At 34.8% G+C, this 21,460-nt stretch overlaps 2 protein-coding genes across 7 annotated transcripts; one reads left to right on the top strand and one right to left on the bottom strand.

Annotated features, from left to right (window-relative positions):
* Positions 1-135: 135 nt before the first annotated feature.
* LOC122533212 lies at positions 136-2,555 on the bottom strand. The gene is made up of 5 exons (XM_043662703.1): positions 2,351-2,555; positions 1,269-2,226; positions 852-1,196; positions 600-773; positions 136-519 (listed from the first exon to the last, which is right to left on the bottom strand). Exons 2-5 carry the CDS (start codon positions 2,151-2,153, stop codon positions 349-351), a joined length of 1,575 nt encoding a protein of 524 aa, XP_043518638.1. The 5' UTR covers positions 2,154-2,226; positions 2,351-2,555; the 3' UTR covers positions 136-348.
* Positions 2,556-3,078: 523 nt separating this feature from the next.
* LOC122533205 (rho-associated protein kinase 2) lies at positions 3,079-13,217 on the top strand. Of its 6 annotated transcripts, none has more exons than XM_043662678.1 (13): positions 3,079-3,213; positions 4,015-4,345; positions 4,561-4,721; positions 4,808-5,146; positions 5,226-6,359; positions 6,457-6,757; positions 7,079-7,494; positions 7,613-8,254; positions 8,336-8,746; positions 9,302-9,518; positions 9,702-9,924; positions 11,256-11,421; positions 11,703-13,217. In XM_043662678.1, the coding sequence occupies exons 2-12, from the start codon at positions 4,165-4,167 to the stop codon at positions 11,341-11,343; spliced, it is 4,113 nt and encodes a 1,370-aa protein (XP_043518613.1). In that variant the 5' UTR covers positions 3,079-3,213; positions 4,015-4,164; the 3' UTR covers positions 11,344-11,421; positions 11,703-13,217. The 6 variants fall into 6 exon arrangements, with proteins under 6 accessions (XP_043518613.1, XP_043518612.1, XP_043518616.1 ...); XM_043662677.1 differs by having other exon boundaries at positions 11,256-11,574; XM_043662679.1 differs by lacking the exon at positions 3,079-3,213 and adding an exon at positions 3,359-3,511 and having other exon boundaries at positions 11,256-11,574.
* Positions 13,218-21,460: the final 8,243 nt, after the last annotated feature.

Here is a 21,460-nt window from a genome sequence, read left to right as displayed (position 1 = left end):
CTTTTGTACAATAACAATTTCTTAAAAATTACGGTTAGTTAGCACGATAATACTAATTTTAGAATAATAAACAAAAGTATTTATTACGTATTAGCACGAAATTCATCGATTTAATTGTAAAATATAATTTAATTATTTAATTAAATTTATGTAACAAACATTAACAGTTTTATGCAAATTAAAAAGTCGTTTTATACAAATTTACTTTCCGTCATAACTAGAACCAATATGTACGAATATAACTATGTATATAGTTTTTAATAGCAGTGTTGACACAATTTAGTAAAAAGATACAGCAACACATTGATAGTATAGAACAGAATAAAGCACACTGTTTTGTTACTAGTATTACACGTTGTCGTATGTAAAAACTATAGATCGAATGAGACCATCTCGAACATTATCTGCACTGTTACCGACACCGAACGTGAAGAATACGGTATCACAGGTCATATACTGGGTGCAAACTCCTATTGGATACCAGCCAAGCGAGTTAAAAACTACCCCAACTCGATAAATCTATAGTTAAGAAAAACAAAAATTTTGAAAAGTATTTAAAAATTTCCATGCTACGATGCTTAAAATAATCATATATGTACCTTATTCTTTTGAATATAAACAGGCCGATTAAACGTAATTTCCACAAGAGTATTAATCTTTACTTTTGTTGAAAAGTGCGTGTATGTTAATCGTGTATTATCAGAATCGAGGAGATGAGCATACAAAATTTCAGTGTATGAAGTACTACTAAAAGGATGATTCAAGTCGTTAGTCTGCAATAAAAAAATGGTATGCGGCAATTAATATAAAGTCTGAATGTTGCACTTTGTCTTCAATATTATTTAACTTACTAGTTCAGTCATTTGCGTAGGTACTTGTACGCCCAATATATAAATATTTTTATCTACGCTAAATGTCACAGAACAATCTAACACATTTGCATTGAGACATTCCGTTGGTCGAAGAACAGATCTTAGACAATAATATTTTGATCCCTCTCGTACACCACCTTCGATTACCACAGCGGATGCAGCAGCCAAATTTTCAGCCTCCCTTCTTACTGCACTCTCAATCACTGATGGCGGTACGTCTCGCAACGTACCGCTGGATTCAGCATTGTTGACAAAATCAGATTCACAATATTCAGTTGGCCAACAATGTGTCATGTACGAACTGTAACGTGACGGCTTGTACCTCTACAAAATAAAATCTGTATGAAGAATAACGAAAGTCGAAGGATTATTATGCGACAAGTCTATTCAACTTACAAGTGCGCATAAACGCGTAATTGGTGGTTTATACGCTCTACTGTGCGAGTTAGTCGAAAATCCTTCAGGCATAGGTGCCTTATTTCCAGTACACAGCGTATTCATGAGTATTGCAAAAATTTCATCTTGAGTAAGCAATGGTGACATTCCCGGCCCTTCTGCAAATTCCTGAGCGCTTAAACTTAAAAATCTAATTTTTGATAGTGCGTTACCAATTACTGACTTTAAAGACTTTCCGTCATTAGGATCGAGAGATTTTCTTGTGCATTCAGCTTTTGCCCAACGTTCCACTGCGGTGAACAACTCCACTTCGGAGCTTATTCGCAATTCTTCTTGCTCCAACACTGTCAATATTGTTCCCAATTCAACTTCCTCCCAATTGGGTTGTTTCAGAACCTCGTTTGTATTTGTACAAATTATCTGAAGACACTTTTCAATCAGTACACGCTCGTCGAACAATCTAGCAAATTCGTACGCTCTGCAAACTGTTCTCGGAGACACATCAGAACATAGGTATTTTGTACATTCTTTTACCAGAGAAGGAAGCATATATTTTTTGGCACAATAACATAATTCACAGGCTAGTTCAAAAGAACTTAGATGAATTCGATCTGTATATACGTATTCTAAGAGAGCCTTAAAAGCCTCTGGCTGAACGTCTTGAATTGATATCATGTCATTTTTCTCCGCCATGCCCCCGAAGAACATAGCTTCGAAGACAGGACTGGACATTGCTAAAAATAATTTATGTCCTTTCAATGTTTGTTGATGGGGTTCTTGTCCAACAACAAATCTGCAATCGGACCACTGTCCTGTCTCCAATAAATGTTGACTGCGTTCCAAAAGATTCTCTTTGTTGATCTGCCAATCACAGGGCAGATCCATTTTTCTGCAGAATTCAGAATGACTCTTACGTGAGAATAAATTACTTTTCTCACGTAATTACGATAGACCAAAACTGCAACAACAAAGGCGAGAATAGAGAAACGACAACGGGAGAATTAATCGCTAGGAAGAGATCTAAATATTGCGAAAAAGAAGGAGACAGTGTTTTAACACACAAGTTTGACAAATATACGTACCTATATGTCTATTTGCGATATGTGTCGTCGCTGCAAGTAGAAAATATGATAGAAACGGCGCTAAAAAAAAGATGTTCCTTAGAAATGTTCAACGAGCATCAAAATACGCGCGGGAAAATCAAGGATTTTTCCACATTACAGAAACACACGGTCCATCGTACGGATTTCGATTGCGTGATTCGCTTGGTGCCACAACCTTGAAAACGGTTCTCAGATTAATCAAAGAAATCTTAAATTACAAGCGAACGGTCCAAGCGCAAAAACTTGTATCTCACTTGATGCGTCGAACACTACGCCATCTTGGTTATGCCCGTAACAATCCATTACAATCGTTTTTCCGAAGTCGTTGACGTTCCGTCAACTTGGCGACTTCCGACGTAGTTTTTATCCGCGGCACCTCTCGAGTTCCATTTCGTTCAAATAAATACACATGTACATTTATACGCACAGAGAGAGAGACAGCGGCTGATCTTTACGTTGTCAATTTTCGGGATACAGCGTACACGTTCGCGAGCACAGTGTCGGGCACAGTGGCGAATAACCAAAAAATCATGTCGATAATGCTGCTGTATACTTTCAAATCGAATCACGCAGGAGTCTCGCGTAGTCGAGAGTAGGCGCCGGTTTTTCGCGAGTAAAATTCGACGATTCAACTCCCCGCTCGTTGCACGCCGAATCTGGAAAAAAAACTGGATCTACAAGTTTTCGTTCGAGGCTTTTGACGACCGTTGTGAATTTTCTCAATGGCGCATGCACGGCTCAGCTGTGTGCAGTCGCGACCGATTCATGCAGACAGACAATGCATTTTGTAGTATTTTTATTCAATTAGACGGAACACTGGACGAAGATATTCGTGACATTAGGTATGTTGGAACGAATTTTCCTCTGATATTAATCGATCAACCGCGGCAACTAACGGGGATACCTGGGAAATCCTTTGTGACGGACCCTGAAGTGCAAAACCTACCTGCACGGGATCCACCTTGGCACCCCGCGAGCCTCCTTCTTCAACAGACTTCTTATATCGACTGTTTGCCAATTTTTTTCGTTTCTCGCTGAAATCTTTACCGAAATGCAAATATCGAATTTACATTTGTTGGACAATTTTTATCATCCGCTGATTTTTACTGTGCAAACGTTTCTCGACGTGAGAGTGACGAGGTGAATTGGTAAAATTCTATTGGTGATAAATTCAAACGCGATACACTTACGACGAATGTTAGCCTAGGGGAACCCGTTTCTTTCCAAATAATTGAATATTCGTCGTTGACCATTGGTTTCTCGATTATCTCGGCATGTAAATCGCGTTGAGTCATCGTGCACTGTGTATTCTGTTGTACTTTATATCTTTGCATCTCATTTAATTAACTTGCTTTTCACGGAATGCATGTGAAAGTGATTTTGTTAAACTTTTATATTATTTTTGATTTGATTTTATGACCATTCACAATTATATCTTTATGTTGTCTAAAAGTATGTCAATTTTATTTTGTTATGGATCAAAAAAAAGTCACTTGCAGTTTATGTAAATTTTTATGATAGTAATAATTATGTTTATGTAATCGATATGTTTGTGTAATTTTTATGATAGTAATAATTATGTTTGTGTAATGTTTGCGTAATCACTAGAAATATTTTAGCACTGTCTTTCTCACTTGTTTTAGGAAACATGGACTGCCCATCCAGTATTGCAGCAGTGCATAAATCGTGCTTATACTACATGTAGCCTCTTGTGTCGGTTGCATTGCTTTTGATGCATAAAAAGTATATTACATTTTCAAAGGAAATTATTCCTAGTTTCTAATTGGAGAGAAATGGATGTAATAAGAGACGAAGACAGGCGCAGGCGCCTGAGGGTGCTGGAGGAACGTATAAAAGATCCAAAGAGCATCACAAATATCGACTGCTTGTTGGATACGGTTCAAGCCCTGGTGGCAGATTGTGATCATCCCAGCGTAAAACGTATGAAAAATATAGAAGCATATACGAATAGATGTAAGTATTAAACGACATAATAAACTCAAATAAAAAGTAACATGTACTTTGTCATTTCACTGTGAAGAAAATTTGGGAATTTTGTTATTAGAAAGTAAATCACTATAGAATAGTTATTTCATATAGAATTGACTGGACTGAACAATACATGTTCATATACTTATTGATATTATTATTGAAATGTGTCCATGATAATTTTTCATTTATATTTTTAGATGACTCGGTAGCTCAAGATATTTGTAAAATGCGAATGCATACAGACGACTTTACTTTGATAAAAGTGATTGGTCGTGGATCATTCGGCGAAGTACAGTTAGTAAGACATAAATCTACGCAAAAAGTATACGCTATGAAATTACTCAGTAAATTTGAAATGGTAATAAACGTACAAATCGTATTGCAAATGATTAATTTACATGTACGATATTGCACGACGTTGTTTCATTTTTGCAAATTTTGCAGATCAAACGATCAGATTCGGCTTTTTTCTGGGAAGAACGTGATATAATGGCACATGCGAATTCTCAGTGGATAGTTCAGCTTCATTTTGCATTTCAAGATCAAAAATATCTTTACATGGTAATGGATTATATGCCTGGCGGTGATTTAGTGAATTTAATGTCAAATTACGATGTGCCAGAGAAATGGGCGAAATTTTATTGCGCAGAAGTGGTGCTTGCGTTGGACGCGATACATCGCATGGGTTTTGTTCATAGAGATGTAAAGCCAGACAACATGTTGCTGGACAAGTATGGTCATTTGAAACTTGCAGATTTTGGCACTTGTATGAGGATGGATGTCGTACGTGTATCTCTCGTTTCTATCAAATTTGTATAAACGTAGTGTCACGTGAAAAATATGTCACGTATATGTGTTTTAGGACGGTCTTGTACGATCCGATACTGCGGTAGGTACACCTGATTACATATCACCCGAGGTACTTCAGTCTCAAGGTGGTGAAGGTGTATACGGAAGAGAATGTGATTGGTGGTCGGTTGGTGTGTTTTTGTACGAGATGCTCGTCGGCGATACTCCGTTTTATGCAGACTCACTGGTTGGGACGTACTCAAAGATTATGGATCACAGAAATTCATTACATTTCCCGCAAGAGGTTGACATTTCTCATTCTGCCAAGAATTTGATATGCGGTTTTCTCACGGATAGAACGAAACGTTTGGGTAGAAACGGCGTGGAGGAAATAAAAAGCCACCCTTTTTTTAAAAACGATCAATGGACATTTGAAAATTTACGAGAATGTGTGCCTCCCGTCGTGCCAGAACTCTCCGGCGATGACGACACGAGCAATTTTGAAGACGTCGACAAAGAGGACGGACCAGAGGAGAGTTTTCCAGTACCCAAAGCATTCTCTGGCAACCATTTACCATTTATTGGTTTTACATACTCTGAAGATTATCAGTTGATGGGTTGTAACGGCAAGGAGTCTGTAGATGGACTGGAAAATCATATCAATAATGGTACAAACGACGATATTAAAATCTCTCAATTAGAAAACTTGTTGGATAAAGAAAAGAGACAAGTGGAATCTTTGGAATCGAGGCAGAAAGCTTTAACGACGCAATTGGAAGCCATGACGCGTCGGGAAACCGAGTTGCGCGAAGAAATTGGTAGAGCGGACAAAGAGCTGACCTTACTGAGACACAATTACAAAGAAGCGCAACGCAGGATGGAGCATGAAACTGAATTGCGTAGGAAAGCAGAGTCGCTAATCGTGGAATTGAAAAAAAAGTACGACGAGGAGCAAACAAAAAGAGCACGCGATGCGAGTAATTCGCAACAAACTTCCGAACGTGTGACGAGTTTAGAGAAACAGATTAAAGAAATGCAGTCAAAGTTGGAAAGAGAAACGGAGACAGTAACGAGGTTACGGAAACAAACTACCGAGATCACTGTGGCTCGCCAAGCTGCTGAACAAATGGCAAACGAGTTGCAAATGGAAAGAGCGAAATTGCAAGCGCAACGAGATAACTTGCAGCAGGAAGTGGCTACGTTGCAAGTAAGTCTCTCTCTTTGTCTCTCTCCCCGCTCTGTCGGAAATAACCGGTGATGCTCGTAAACAAATGATATTTCTATGCTATGTAATTTTTTTTCAGGGGCAATTGTCGAAAGAGCGTAGTTCTCGATCGCAAGCGTCATCGTTAACTGCCGAATTGGAGAGCCGACTCTCTGCTCTTCACGTGGAACTCGAACACAGTCGCGAGAAAGAGGAGAAAGCGCTCGTGGATAATAGACAATTGACTGAAAAAATCTCAACATTGGAGAAAGAAGCCGCGGGCTTAACTCTCGAGTTAAAAGCTGCACAAGCAAGGTACAATCAAGAAGTGGTAGCTCATCAAGAAACGGAACGTTCACGCATACTGTCCAAAGAAGAAGCTAATTTAGAAGTTGTTAAAGGTAATTTTATTCACAGTGTTAGTTTCAAGATTCTCTAACGATAGGCACATGTGAGGCTTTTCCCTTTTATGTCGAATTTGAACGTTACGCACTTCCCTTTGAGTTTTAAAAATTTCATTGTATCATTCACGTACTGGATCGCTATTTCGCTTGCTTCATGTTTGACCCATTTTATCACTAATTGCAATTTTTTAAATTTCGGAATGCTCGCGCTCGATGGTATCTCTATTTATGTATGTATATTGTTACATTTAAATTTTCCAATTTATAGTCAGTTATGTATTATGTATATATACATGTACATTAATCTAACATCAACAGCTTTACAAGCAAAATTAAACGAAGAAAAAAGCGGAAGGCAACGCGCTGAACTGCTCGCGCAAGAAAAAGAAAGGCAAACGTCTATGCTCTCTGTGGATTATCGGCAGATTCAACAGCGATTACAGAAACTGGAGGGTGAACACAGACAAGAAGTTGAAAAGGTAAAAGTGCTGCAAGGTCAGGTTGAACAAGAACAGCAGAAAAGAAACGTTCTGCAGACTGACTTGGCACAGCAGTCTTCTGAAGCGGGTCGATTACGTGCTAGGGAACAGCAATTAGCCGGTGAAGTTGCTCAGCTGAGAGAAGCGAAACGTCAAATAGAGGAAGAATTACATCACTTGAAAACTCAAAGAAACGTGGATCAATTGCAAACGAAAGAATTGCAAGAACAATTGGAGGCTGAAGCTTATTTTTCGGTAAATTCGCGTTTCACGCAAACTGTCGTCAGGCAGGCTGTTATTTCTCTCTCTCTCTCTCTCTCTCGATATGTCGTGCGTCGTCAATCTGAACTCGTTATTTCTTTTCCTTTTCTAGACACTTTATAAAACGCAGACGCAAGAACTTCGGGAAGAACTCGACGAAAAAATACGATTGCAGCAAGAATTGGAAGAAGAACGTAGCTCTTTGGTGCATCAGTTGCAATTGTCTCTAGCAAGAGGAGACAGCGAAGCTTTGGCAAGATCGATAGCCGAAGAAACTGTGGCAGATCTCGAAAAGGAACGAACAATGAAGGAACTGGAGTACAAAGACGGAGTAGCCAAGCATCATCAAGAACTGAACGCAAAGGAACAAATTATAAATCGGCTTAAAGACAGTGAAAGCGAACTTAAGAAGAACGTTGATCAGTATCTGAAAGAGAAAGAAGACTTGAGTAAACGATTCAAGGAACTGCAAGATCAACTTTCTAAGGCTCAGTCTAATAGCGAAGAGATAGAGAAGCTCGGCAGTAAATTAAAAACTGAGCAACTGTTGAAACAACAAGCGGTTAACAAGTTGGCAGAGATTATGAACAGGAAAGATCTATCTTCAAGCGGTAAATCCAAGAACAAAGCTTCTGCAGCAGATTTAAGAAAGAAGGAGAAAGATTGCAGGCGTTTGCAACAGGAGCTTACTCAAGAGAGAGAAAAGTACGGACAATTGGCAGCTAAGTGGCAAAAAGATTTGCAAGATATACAAGTGAGTAAAGTACTGAATGTTGTTTGTTTTTGTGAATTGCACTCGTGTATTGTTTCTAACATAATTGCATTGTTTCTACAGGCACAATTGGTGGAGGAAAATCAAGCGAAATTGAGGTTACAAATGGAACTCGATTCGAAGGATTCTGAAATAGAAACTTTACAAATGAAAATCGCCTCGCTCAATTCGGAAACCGCTAGCGTTTCGTCCGTAGAAAATGACGGAGAAGATTCCGTGTTGTCGGAACACGGAACTATGCGACTGGAAGGTTGGTTAAACGTGCCAAACAAACAGAACATTAAAAGGCACGGATGGAAAAAACAATACGTCGTCGTTTCCTCGAAGAAGATCATATTTTACAATAGCGAAAATGATAAATTAAATGCCGATCCAGTCTTGATATTGGATTTGAACAAAGTCTTCCACGTTAGATCTGTTACTCAGGGTGATGTCATCCGAGCTGATGCCAAAGATATTCCGAGAATTTTCCAGGTAGATAACACGTTTAACAGTTTTCTAGTTTTCTATTTCTTGACTCTAGCAATCTACAATTTTTTATCTACATTAGATATTTAAGACGAGCAGACGATTTATTTCACAAGTGATTAATTTAAAAGTGTGCTTGCGAGTGTTTAACGTTGAGTTTCCAATTTGATTTACCGAGAATTGTACAATGTAGAGACATTCATTACGAGCCATCTTTTAAAGATGGATGGACGTGTTTGCAGTTCTTTAGCTGTCTTTCGTATATGATTTAGAAAACGTAAAGCAAGAAAACTCAAATAGAACTCGGATTTTTTTTTTATTGTTTCGTTCCCTTTTGTCATAGATGAAGGAATATTCTGATTTAAAATCAATTTTTCTCTTTTTTCTTGAAGTACACGTGTTCGATTCGTTTGATTTCGCTTCAAAATTAACTCAATTATACGTGTTCTGGTTTAGAAAAAGGATCCTCTCAGATTTCAGTTATTTGAGATATATTTTTAATCCTTTTTAACTAATTATAAATTTATACACATGTAGAAACATATTTCCTTTCTCGTTTAGTTATTATATGCTGGCGAAGGCGAAGCAAGACGTCCTGGTGACGAAGGAAACACACTGCCCGGAGTGGAACTGCCACAACTCACAGACAAACCAGGCACGCAATCGTTGAAAGGTCACGAATTTGTGTCTATATCGTATCACATGCCAACCACTTGCGAGGTATGCTCAAAACAATTGTGGCACATGTTTCGACCGCCACCTGCTCTGGAGTGCCGAAGTAAGTATGGAAAGATATTTCTCATAATTTTATTAAGTTATTAGCTTCGAACGTATCGTTTCCAAACCTTTATTTTGCTTGTACATTGATATCAAATGATATTTTGAAGATATTCCCTGACTTTTGAAATCGTTTCCTGAATTATTTTTAACACTGTGTTGTTATACTTTTTATACTGTACAGGGTGTCGTATAAAAGTTCACAAAGAGCATTTGGACAAAAAGGAAGATGCCATAGCACCGTGTAAATTGCACTACGATCCAAACAGTGCTCGTGAACTATTGATTCTGGCTGGTAGTCCCGACGAACAAAAATACTGGGTTGCAAGACTGTCTAGACGTGTGCAAAAATGTGGCTATAAAGCGAACTCGCACGTCGATGGCACGGGGCAACGTGTCTCGCCAAGGTAGCGTAGCAGTGCGCCTCAACGTAGCCGGAGACTAAGTAGTTCTCTTGTATTGTGGCATCGCATGATTGGGTTTAGCGAGGTTAGAGTCGTTTGATTTTTCTTGCACTTCTACATCCATGCAGACAATTTGACACAGACAATTGCACTTTTGACGAATATGGAAATAAAAAAAAAAAAGAAAGAAAGAAAGAAAGACACTGTTGGTAAGGTTCCATAAGTGCATTGTGCTCATATAAATAAAAAAAAAAATAATGTAACGTAACGTCTCATTGTTGATTATATTTTAGATTGCCACATGTATGCATATATATATGTGTGTGTGTGTATAAAGCAATCTAAAACACATGTTATACATATTTGTTTCTAATTTGTAAACGTATTATAAAAACAGTTTGGATGATCTTGTCAAGTGTGTTGTACAATTGTTTTAACTTTAGAGGAATCGACGCGATTGCTTCGACTGTCTTTTTCTGTTGTTGTTATTATTGTTGCGAGATGCTGGTTTTTTGTTTGATATTTTTTAAAAATTAGAATAGAGCATTGTCGATACGATTCAATTCTCGTTTGCATGCGCTTAAACGTTGGCATATGTTTTCACCTAAAGCGATCATTTGTTCATTTTATTTCCATCTTGCTGCTGCTTCAAACATGTTTTTCAATAAATATACAATGTTGCTTTAAAAATTTTTAATTTTGTGCAGCATTAGCGAAAATTACAGTAGTCGAGGAATTAATAACGCATCGAAATTAACTTGCGAATGTTACAAATTAAAATTGAAATATATTTTGTACGTGCACTTGTTCAGATACTTTGTTTAGATCTTTTTTATTTGAGATTTTCAGCAATTGAATCTGTTGCTTTTTTATAGTTTGAGATTATTTTTATGTCATAATTTCAGAGTGTTTATATAGCTTTTTGTTCCTTTTCAAGAATTGCATGGTAATAATTAAGAAACACGAAACACACAGAATAACGAAATGTATTTTACTTTTTATAGCGCATTGTTTCTTGTTGAATTGTCGATGAAAAGTCTAAAAATTTTAAAAGTAATTCTAAATACAAGATTTACAATATCATTGTCAGCGTCAATGCAAATACTTTTTTTTTTTTTTTTTAATGGGGCTTTAACATCTATTCTTACTATCTTAGAAAAAAAGAAAAAAAAAAAAAATGTTATTCTGCTTTTGGAGCTTACTTCTTTTTGTCCTTTTCATATTATAGTTTCATATTATAGTACTCGTGATGTTTCTTGATAAATGTGAGGGTAAAAATCCACCAAGAAAGTCGAGTGTTTCATCGAGTGTCTCTAACGATTTGCACGTTTCAGAGAGTCCACGAGATCTACCTTGAAGCCATATTTATCGGTGCAACAACGATCCGCGACCCTGCCAGCAAATGCCAGCATGGGCAAGTGACCTTAGCTAGTGCCGATAACAATCGATTGGAACTCGTTGCTCCGACGTCCTTCTTAATCGATCAATTTCAATTTAAACGTAAATAAAAATCAATCAGTTGCTCAGGCGAATGATCCACATGGGAATGTCACACGTGCAAAGACAATTTTTTTAACGTTCCACGTTCACTTGGAAGATGATGAAGAGTTCACGTGTCTTCAAACTATCCGATCCGAATATACGCAAAAACACGTTGTTACCAATTTTTTCTTTCTTTTTCTTTTTTTCTTTTTTTTTTTTTTTTTTAACGAATACAAGGATTCTCAACGAAAAGCCAAAAGTTCGTTGACATTTTTACTTGTATCGATCGTTGTTCGTAGGTACATGTTCGTTGAAGGAATCAAACGTGCCTTTAATCGTATTCTGACGACGATGGAACTCGAATGAAAACCGAAAGAAAATTCAAGGAACGAGGTTCACCAGGAAACGAGTTGTACGACTTTGGAGGGTCTTTAGGAGAGGAATAAGCAAAAGTGTGTAACTGTTATTAACACGAGATGTGAGATGACGATAATAATAGTGTTTATGTAATTTGTCAGACTGCAGCGTTACGATCGATATTACGTTCGACGATTTCCGAGGTTTCCAATTTCTCCCTTTTTTTTTTTCGTACGCGCGAGTCGATCAACTCACACGATTTCTCTCGTAGACGTTTACGTTGACCGCAAGACGATAATTCCCGTGTACATAAAGACGATAGGTCGTAGGAACTGTTCTTTTCAGTTGTTCGAAAAATGAGTGAACGTTGGGATGCCTTCGCGAAAGGAAATTATTGTTTGTACGATATACATACATAAATAATTTTCTCCGCCCCTTATGGTGATTATTTAAACATATACTTTGAGAATTTGATAACATTGTGTATTTACTACGCCAGATTGATAGTATTATTATTTTTATACGCCTCGAGATTAAAGTATATCGATATTTAATGATTATTTCGTTAAGAAAAGGAAAAAAGGAAAAGAAAAAAAAAGAAAAAAAAGAAATGGACTCGTGCGTTAGAAGAACGCGTGCTATCCAGCTGGTTGAAGCGGCTGCCGAAGTTTCTTTTCTTTTCTTTTTTTTTTTCCAAGCACGAGAAACGCAAATCACTTGTTTCAAGCGAATTCTTAGAAAATGCGTCGACGTAAACATTTCGGATAACGAAAGTTGAAAGTACCTTGTCTAGGAATTATCAACGAGAAGAGATAGTTCAAAACTAAACGATAAAAATGTTTCAAATTTTTTTAATTATCGTCGACAACGATCGACATTTTAGAATCTTTGAATTTTGCTTTATTTCCTTTTGAAATTACTTTTATATTTGTTTTAAAAATCTTCTCAATTGATATCTCCAGGAGGCTTTCAAGATTCGATCGGCGCCCTGTATATTTTGTAAATTTTCTGTTTCTGTTGCCATGTATTCCTTAGAATAGTGAATGCAAATTGCGATCAACCAATAAAGATGGATAAAGATTGAAACTGTAAGACATACAAGAGAGAGAGAATTGAACTCTAGAACGAGCACAATGGTAAAATATTAGGGAATAGCGCCACGAACGAGCTTTATTGTACGATAGAAATATGATATTTACAAGTTGTAACATAAGAATTTTTTAATACGATGTACGATAGATTCGCTATAGATTGCCGAAAGGACGGATAAAATGCAACAGCGAAGAAAGCGCAGAATTGTGCATGTACTCGAGAGAGGCTTAAGCAACAATGTTATAAAAGACGATGATGCTGCGTGAGGGGACATTTGTATGAGAAAACAGCAACGGGCATCAAGATGAAGAGAAAAAGGAAAAAAAATGTGTTATGAGAGCTAATGAAAATTATTATTATTATCACATTATTATTATTATTACTATTACTACTACTACTACTACTACTACTACTACTACTACTACTACTACTACTACTACTACTACTACTACTACTACTATTGCTATTACTATTACTATTACTATTACTACTACTACTACCACTACCACTACTACTATTGCTACTACTATTATTACTATCATTATTATGATTCTTTTTCTATTATTATTGTTAATACTGCTAGTACTATTACTATTACTACCACTAGTACTATCGTTCAAAATCATTGTCGCCGTTTGTGTTCTTTTCACGGTGTAACTCTGCGACGTGTGTAGATACATGTTCACCACGTTGCTTCGAGACAAGAGGAATTTCTTTCTCACCAGTTGCTCGATTCGTTAATCCGTTCCGACTATTCGTAGGTAGGTTGCTACATACATGTGTTTCTACATACACGTGTGAAACATACATGTCTTTTAAAATGGTGCTTTCTGCCCCCTTCTCTTCCTTCGTTTTATCGTCTCTTAGCTTTCCCTTCTTCTTCTTCTTCTTCTTCTTTTTTTTTTTTTTTTTTTTTTTTTTTTTTTTTTTTNTTTTCTTTTTTTTTTTTTTTTTTTTTTTTTTTCCGTCTCTCTACTTCTCTTTGGTTTCTGAGTTTCCGTGAATTGAAGGAAGCTCAACGTGTATGTGATGTCATTTGTTAACAAGCTGTGAAAGAGATAGATGAAACGATTATGAAAATAGGAACACCACGTTTTTAATTAAAATTCTACCGTGCCTTTCTCGGCTTCCTGTCGGACTTTTTTTTTTAATGATAGACTGAAAAAGAATTTTCGACAACGCATGACGAAAGTAAAGAGTGATGAGTGATTGAGTGAGCAAATGAATGAATGAATGAGTGAATAAGTGAGGGGGTGACTGAGGATGAGAGGGAGAGATATAGACAGAAAAGTAAAAAGTGAAAGAACTTGTTGCAGCATATTTTATTGTTTAGTTATTTACAATCTGTATATTATTAATTAATATTACGATTAAAATATTTTGTAGATAACATACGAGTGTACGTAGGCGTTTTCCACCATCACCAAATGATGAATTTTGATCTAATTACCAGATGGATTAGATTTTTCTAAACACGTTGATATTTGATATTTTGATCTGTTCTATATCTTACGATTTGTTCCTTCTGACGTGCTTCCACAGACAACTTTATTCGTTCAAAGTTGTAACTTGTGAATGAAAGGTAAGAAATGGCACACAATGCAGAACAAATTTAGTTTTTCCCAATGTTTGTTTCTTTTTCTTATTTATTTTTATTTTTTGTTTTTGCAAGACAATAAACGTAGTTTATTATTATCATCCTCCTCTAGAAGAGGATGATAATAATAGAAATGGAGTTATCTATTATTATCTCTTCTAAAAGAGGATAATGATAATAGAAATGGAGTTATCTAATATCTGTTAAAGCACCTATTAATGCGTTGAAAATTATGTGATTCTGTTAAAAGAAAAACTATTAGAAGACTTGACTATAAGCAACTATAAGCAATTTTATTTTACAAGTACGTAAAGTTTCAAGGTGAAAAATTTTGCAACGTAATCTAATTTCCTTTCTTCTGCAAACAGTTCATCAATCGACATGTGTACTGAATTATTTCAAATTCATTTCATATTTTCCGATTTCAAAGATCATTGAATTAGCAATCCCTTCAAAATTTCATATCTATCTTCAGGGAACTGCTGCTTCTCGTAATAAATTAATCTACGTCAAACGGAAATTTTTGAAAACATTAAGAAACGCATGGGGTTCTCATTTAACGTCGTAAATTTTTCTGCTCGCATGTTCGAGTTTCAATCTTCAATTAGAACACGATTAGAATGATTAGTGGTCTATGTTTGTTTACGCGAAGAAAGCAAGTCCCGAGTTGTCGGGAAAGGTTTCTCCTCGCAGTGAATACGTGTCAATGATGTGAATTATTCCTCGAGATTGACGATTTAATTGTTACGACTCTTCCCCGTTTTTCAATTTCAAAAGTTCAAAGTTAAGCCTAACCTAAACCTAACCTAAACTCTCCAAACTGGGACTTTGCATACTAATCTTGACGAATTGTTTCGTTTGTGTTTCTGTCGCAGAATGTGACGATAAATTGCTTTAAAATTAGAAAAAAAAAACCTTTCTTTGACAAGCGAGAAAAAAAAATATCGTTTGAACAGCCGTTGAAAATTTAGAAAAATTAGAACAGTTGGAGACATCCGTTCATGTGGTGGTCCTGTAATTCTCGTATTGTCAGTTCTAAGGGGGGGTGAATAATACCGTGAGTTCTCTTCTCGGAGATCAAACGTTTTTATGCATCGTTTATTTGTCTTTTACGTGTTTGCTTATAATAATAATTCGTCGCACCTTACTCGAGCCTCGAGTAATTGCACGCAAAGGTGGCGCAAATGTGCAAATCAAAGGACAACGAAAGTTTCTCTTTAATAAACTTACTGTATCTGGATATTCCTTAGTTCCTTAATGTAATACGAATACATGTAAATCAGTACGTGAATAGTTTTTATGCAAAACTCGGGTAATCTGTTTTTTTTTTTTTTTTTTTTTTTTTTTTTTTTCTTTCTTTAAGTACACGATTAACATACTTTTGATTACGCTTTCGCTAAAGTCTAAGGTTTCTCTAACGGGGGCGGTCGGACAACGGAGTTTTTCCTTCTTCTGTTTTTCTCTCTCTCAAACTTTGTCAAACCCAGTCAGTCCTTCGTTTTCTGCTCGAGTAACACTTTCACGGCCAGTGTCTCTACCGCGTTCGATCATCAGTCAAGTTTCCTTCTTTTTTCTTTTTTTTTTTGATACTTTGGAGATATGTGTGACACGTTCTTCATTCTCTTCGCGTCGCGTGCAGCTTGACAAGCTTACAAAAGGTAGAGAGAAGAGGCTCTCGTTCCTCTCAAGTATAGTTGAATATTCAAAGAATCAACCACAATCACATCATGTAAATGAACGTCACAGTCGGTGGCGTTCATGTACAGCACCGAGTACAATTGGAAAAAGAACATCTTTGGTAACAACTGTAGAAACAAGTATTTCCATCGACGTAAATGTAAATGTAAGGACACGCTACAGAGCGAACAGGATTTTCTTGAAATTATCTGTCTTGTTTAACAACCCCCCCCCCCCCTTCGGAGATTGCAATCGATCTGATCTTGTTACAAATGAGATTTTTAAACAAAATCGCAAGCAAAGATCAGCTGTTAATTTCTGATCATATTTCTTGCGCGTATTGTTTAGAAATTTATCAATTAAAAGTTTTCAAATTCGCGAATCACACGCAGGAAATTGCATCTGATTGAAATCTAATCTTCTAGTCCTCGCAAGAGTGGAAACCGTAACACATTTCAAACACAATAAACAAGGTTTGTCCTTGTGACTTTCGTAGGATTAAAGATACTTAAAAATCTCTGAAAGAGCTTTAGATAAGCGTCACTTTAGCGACGCTTTTTTTGGACACGTAATTATTTCCGTACGTATTTCATACATTCACGGATTTACATTTAGTTGTACACGTGAAACATTGCTCTTGAACGTTTTCAAGGATTTCGTTCTCACAAACTTGCCATTTAGGTACAAATAATTATAATTATAATAATTATAATTATATTATTACAAGTAATAAAATTATTATAGTATAAAATATATTGTTACAAATAATAAACATAATCATCTTTCATACGATACACACCAGTATTTTATCAAGCAAATGAGCTAAAAGGAAAGAACGAGAAAAGTGTGTTTCCATTTTCTATGGACCTTTTACGAAGGTTGTTCGAGAGAGTTGTTCCGTGCAAAAGTGAAGAAGTCACCATTTTCTTTTTTTTTTTTTTTTTTGTAAAAGATCTCGATATACTTGGTACAATACGATTTCGTAAAATAAACATCCGTTTCAAACGATCGCTTCATCGTCCGATGCAATTCTTTTTCCTTTTGCAACTGACAAACTTTGACGACGAGAGCGCTGCGAAATTGTTTCTTCTAATTATTTTTCGCTCGTGAATTTACTTTTCGTTCGAAAATGTGAAGAAATCTCGTGGGCGCATCGAAATATGCAAAGTGGATTGGATGAGGACAGGGTTAGATATTTCACGTCTACATGAATGCAACCAAGAAACTAGAAGAACGTGAAGAATGACTATGATTGTTGTTGTCGGACATCGCTACCATGGAGGTGCAAAAAATGTGATATCTTAAGAGAAAAGAAAAGTCAACATGAAAAGAAAAGTTTAATAATTTAAATTATTATATAATATTTAATACAATTAAATATTATATATTATATAATATTTATATATAATATTTGAATTATTATATAATTAAATATTATGTAATATTTATATTTATATTTATATATAAGATTTGAATTATTATATAATTAAATATTATGTAATATTTATATCTATATTTATATATAAGATTTGAATTATTATATAATTAAATATTATATAACATTTATATTTATATATAATATTTAATATAATTAAATTTGGCGTGTGGCACTACCATCCATAATAATTTCAAATATATATTACATAATATTTATGTTTATATATAATATTTGATAATATTATACAATAATTATATTATATAATAATTTAAATTAGTAATTATTTAATTATATAAATATTATGTACCAATTTAACACTGATCAAACCTTACTTGAACCAGCTGACTTTCATTCACGTTGAAAATTCTTTCCGCAAAAAGAAAACGACGCTACCTTCATTTTTGCACGAGAAATACTTTTCGAACAATCATCCGTCGTGGCGGCTTCTAATCGTGCACGTTTCTGGTTAAAAATTTATTTTTAAAAGGGACTCCAACTCTAGTAAAATGTACTTTGTAGCGTCGAGTCACAAAATAACGACAACAATCAACCTTTCCTTATATTCTAAAATACAAATTTAAAGCCAAGTGATTTAAAATTAAATAACTTGATCGAAAGGCTCGCACGAATCGCTGTACACATCAACGTTACACCGATTGAAAGTTAAATGTCACACGATGCGACATGTACATATACACGTGTACATATATACATTGTCAGCAAAGTTCGTATTTATCTTTCTTTCGCTTTCTTTTCTGCATACTGCATCGTCGGCACTCGTTTTCAAATTCGCGAGCGTGTGGCACTACCATCCCATAAGTATCTGGACACAGTTCGAAACAGCTGTTGCAGGCAAGGAAAATAAGTTTTTCAAAAAAGACGACGCACGTTTTGCAAGTATAGCGGGACAAATCCTACGGCACAACGTTTTGTTGCATTTTAAGTTTAAATATTATCAAATTAAAATATCATATAATTATATAATTAAATTATATAAATATTGTACAATTATATAATTAAATTATATAAATATTGTAGAATTATATAATTAAATTATATAAATATTGTACAATTATATAATTAAATTATATAAATATTACACAATTAAAAATATTATATAATTATGTAATTAAATTATATAAATATTACACAATTAAAAATATTATATAATTATGTAATTAAATTATATAAATATTACACAATTAAAAATATTATATAATTATGTAATTAAATTATATAAATATTACACAATTAAAAATATTATATAATTATGTAATTAAATTATATAAATATTACACAATTAAAAATATTATATAATTATGTAATTAAATTATATAAATATTACACAATTAAAAATATTATATAATTATGTAATTAAATTATATAAATATTGTATAATTAAAATATTATATAATTATGTAATTAAATTATATAAATATTGTATAATTAAAATATTATATAATTATGTAATTAAACTGTATAAATATTACGTAATTAAAATATGATATAATTATATAATTAAATTACATAAATATTACATAATTATATAATTAAATAATATAAATGTTATATAATTGTGTAATTAAATTATATAAATATTACATAATTAAAATATTATATAAATATGTAATTAAACTGTATAAATATTGTATAATTAAAATTAAAATATAATTATGTAATTAAATTATACAAATATTACATAATTAAAATATTATATAACTATATAAATATTACATAATCGTACAAATATGTACATACTTATATGGACAGTAGTGGCAATTAACAATGACAATTATCGTCGTTTGCTTCGCCGTTTCTTACAAAGTAAATTTACTGTGTATCATAGAATTTCTTGATAATTTCGTGTACCTTAAAAAGTAAATTGTATTATCGATGCATTGTCCACTTTACTAATAACCTTGAAATATACAGAAAAACCGAATTGTAAATTTCGTTGTGTCGACCGATCGTGCGGAAGTTATCGTTTGCAATTATTTGCCATTTACGTATACATTACAGTTTAACACTGTACTTACAGCTTGAAAGAAACAATGTCCCGACGTTAGAGATTAAAATGAATCATCAAAGGTTGGTTGAAAAAAAAAAAAAAAACAACAAATTGGCCCAAACAATCTTTAAAGTTTCTCGGCTTTTCGCGAAATGTTTCCTTCTAACAATAATCCAAATGAAGTGGGGCACGTTGAATTTCCAAGCATGAATTTCATTGCATGATGACGACATTTCCAGGACAATGTTTTCAATCAATTGTAGCAGAAACGATCGTATCGATTCGAAAGGATCGCGACGTTCATCCCGAGCGAAAAAGGAAAATCAATTCCGGCGAAGCAAACGATTGGAAGACGTCGAAAGAAAGAGAAATATCCTCGACTGCGGAGAATAAAGAATCAGTTGCATACAACTCGTCCGTTCTCGAATTTCTCTGCTGCTGGCCCGCTTACGTTATTTACAAGATTAGAGAGAAGATTTGCCTAACGTTCACAACGCTATTACACCTACGTACGTATGTATGTATGTATGTATGTATGTATTTGCATGTATAAAGGCGATACACTCGGGAAGCATATGCATGCACGACCGCAAACAACGTTTAACCAGAATGGAAAGAAAGGAGAGGTGAACCGGTTACATAGACATCAAGACTCATTCCATTTCATCCGATTTCTGATCGATCCAGGACGATCAAGCTCCGACGTGAGTCGAAAAAGGAAACGAAAACGAGAAGCAAAAAAAAAAAAAAAAAAAAAAAAAAAAAAAAAAAGAAGAAGAAAACACGCGGACAAATGAGCTAATCAGCTAATCGTTACAATTGCTATTCTTCTCGTCGCGATATCTTTGATTTTTTTATTAGGTAAAGCCTCTTTGTTACCTTTTGCAAAAGGAGAATGAGTAGCTTTTTTTTTTTTACATAAAAAAAACGGACGTGATTCCATTATTGCCATTTTGGAGTCGCGATTTCTCTTTCATGAGATAACGTAATGAATATCAATTGGTCACAAAGTCGTACGTCGCAGAGTAATTAAGAGTGATTTTAGTCTGTGAAACGAATTCCACGAAACTAAGAATAATCACAGTGGAAAAAAAGAGAATCTCATTTTGGAAAAAAAATGAATCTTTGCAGCGTGTCGCACAGGAAATCACAGCTCGTAGAGCGACAATCGAGATCAACGTATGCACGAAGCTGTCGGATCATAATCTATGTGTGTATATATACTGTATTCGTTTGCATGCACCGAGTCTAACTGTAAGATAAAAATGTGAGTCGGGAGCATTTGTCGCTCGTTGTTGCTATTTTTTCATATTGTATATTATACACGCACGTACATCCTCGTTCACAAGTAATGTCGCCAATAGACGATTGAACCACATGGTCCAAAGCCGTGAAAGATCAAGGGGTCACGACAGTTTTAAACTTTCAAAAAAATCGAGTTCTTTCTTTTTGTTTTGTTTCGAATAGTAGTTTGAAGTCTTGGAAATAAAATACCAAAGATCCTAGGCTTCAAAACGACTCATTTCGAGGTATAATAACAAATCCGCGGAGTACAGAGTAATTGAATTGAATTTGTATCAGTGTTTACAACTTTAAGCAGTATTGCAAAGTGCAAATCGTGTGATTCAAATATTACTCTTGGTGAATCGAATATTGGGGGACTTGGATTCAATTTAGTTAGTAAATTGTAAGAACTGCGAGCCGCGATATACAAGTAAAAAAAAAGTAAGTAAAGGATACGTGTGAAAAATGACGTTCTGAAACTTTAAACGCGTTTCTCTCGAAACTAGGTTTTTGGAAACGTTTTGTGCAAGATATCTCGGAATCTAACCAACCGATCACTGTGAAACTTGGTACGTGCATTTAGTGTAACATTTACTAGGGATTG

The sequence above is a fragment of the Frieseomelitta varia genome, unplaced genomic scaffold, assembly GCF_011392965.1.
Source record: "Frieseomelitta varia isolate USP_RPSP 00005682 unplaced genomic scaffold, Fvar_1.2 scaffold_504, whole genome shotgun sequence".
Lineage (NCBI taxonomy): Eukaryota > Metazoa > Arthropoda > Insecta > Hymenoptera > Apidae > Frieseomelitta > Frieseomelitta varia.
Note: the sequence above shows the minus strand (reverse complement) of the source record. Positions and strands in the feature narration are given on the sequence as shown.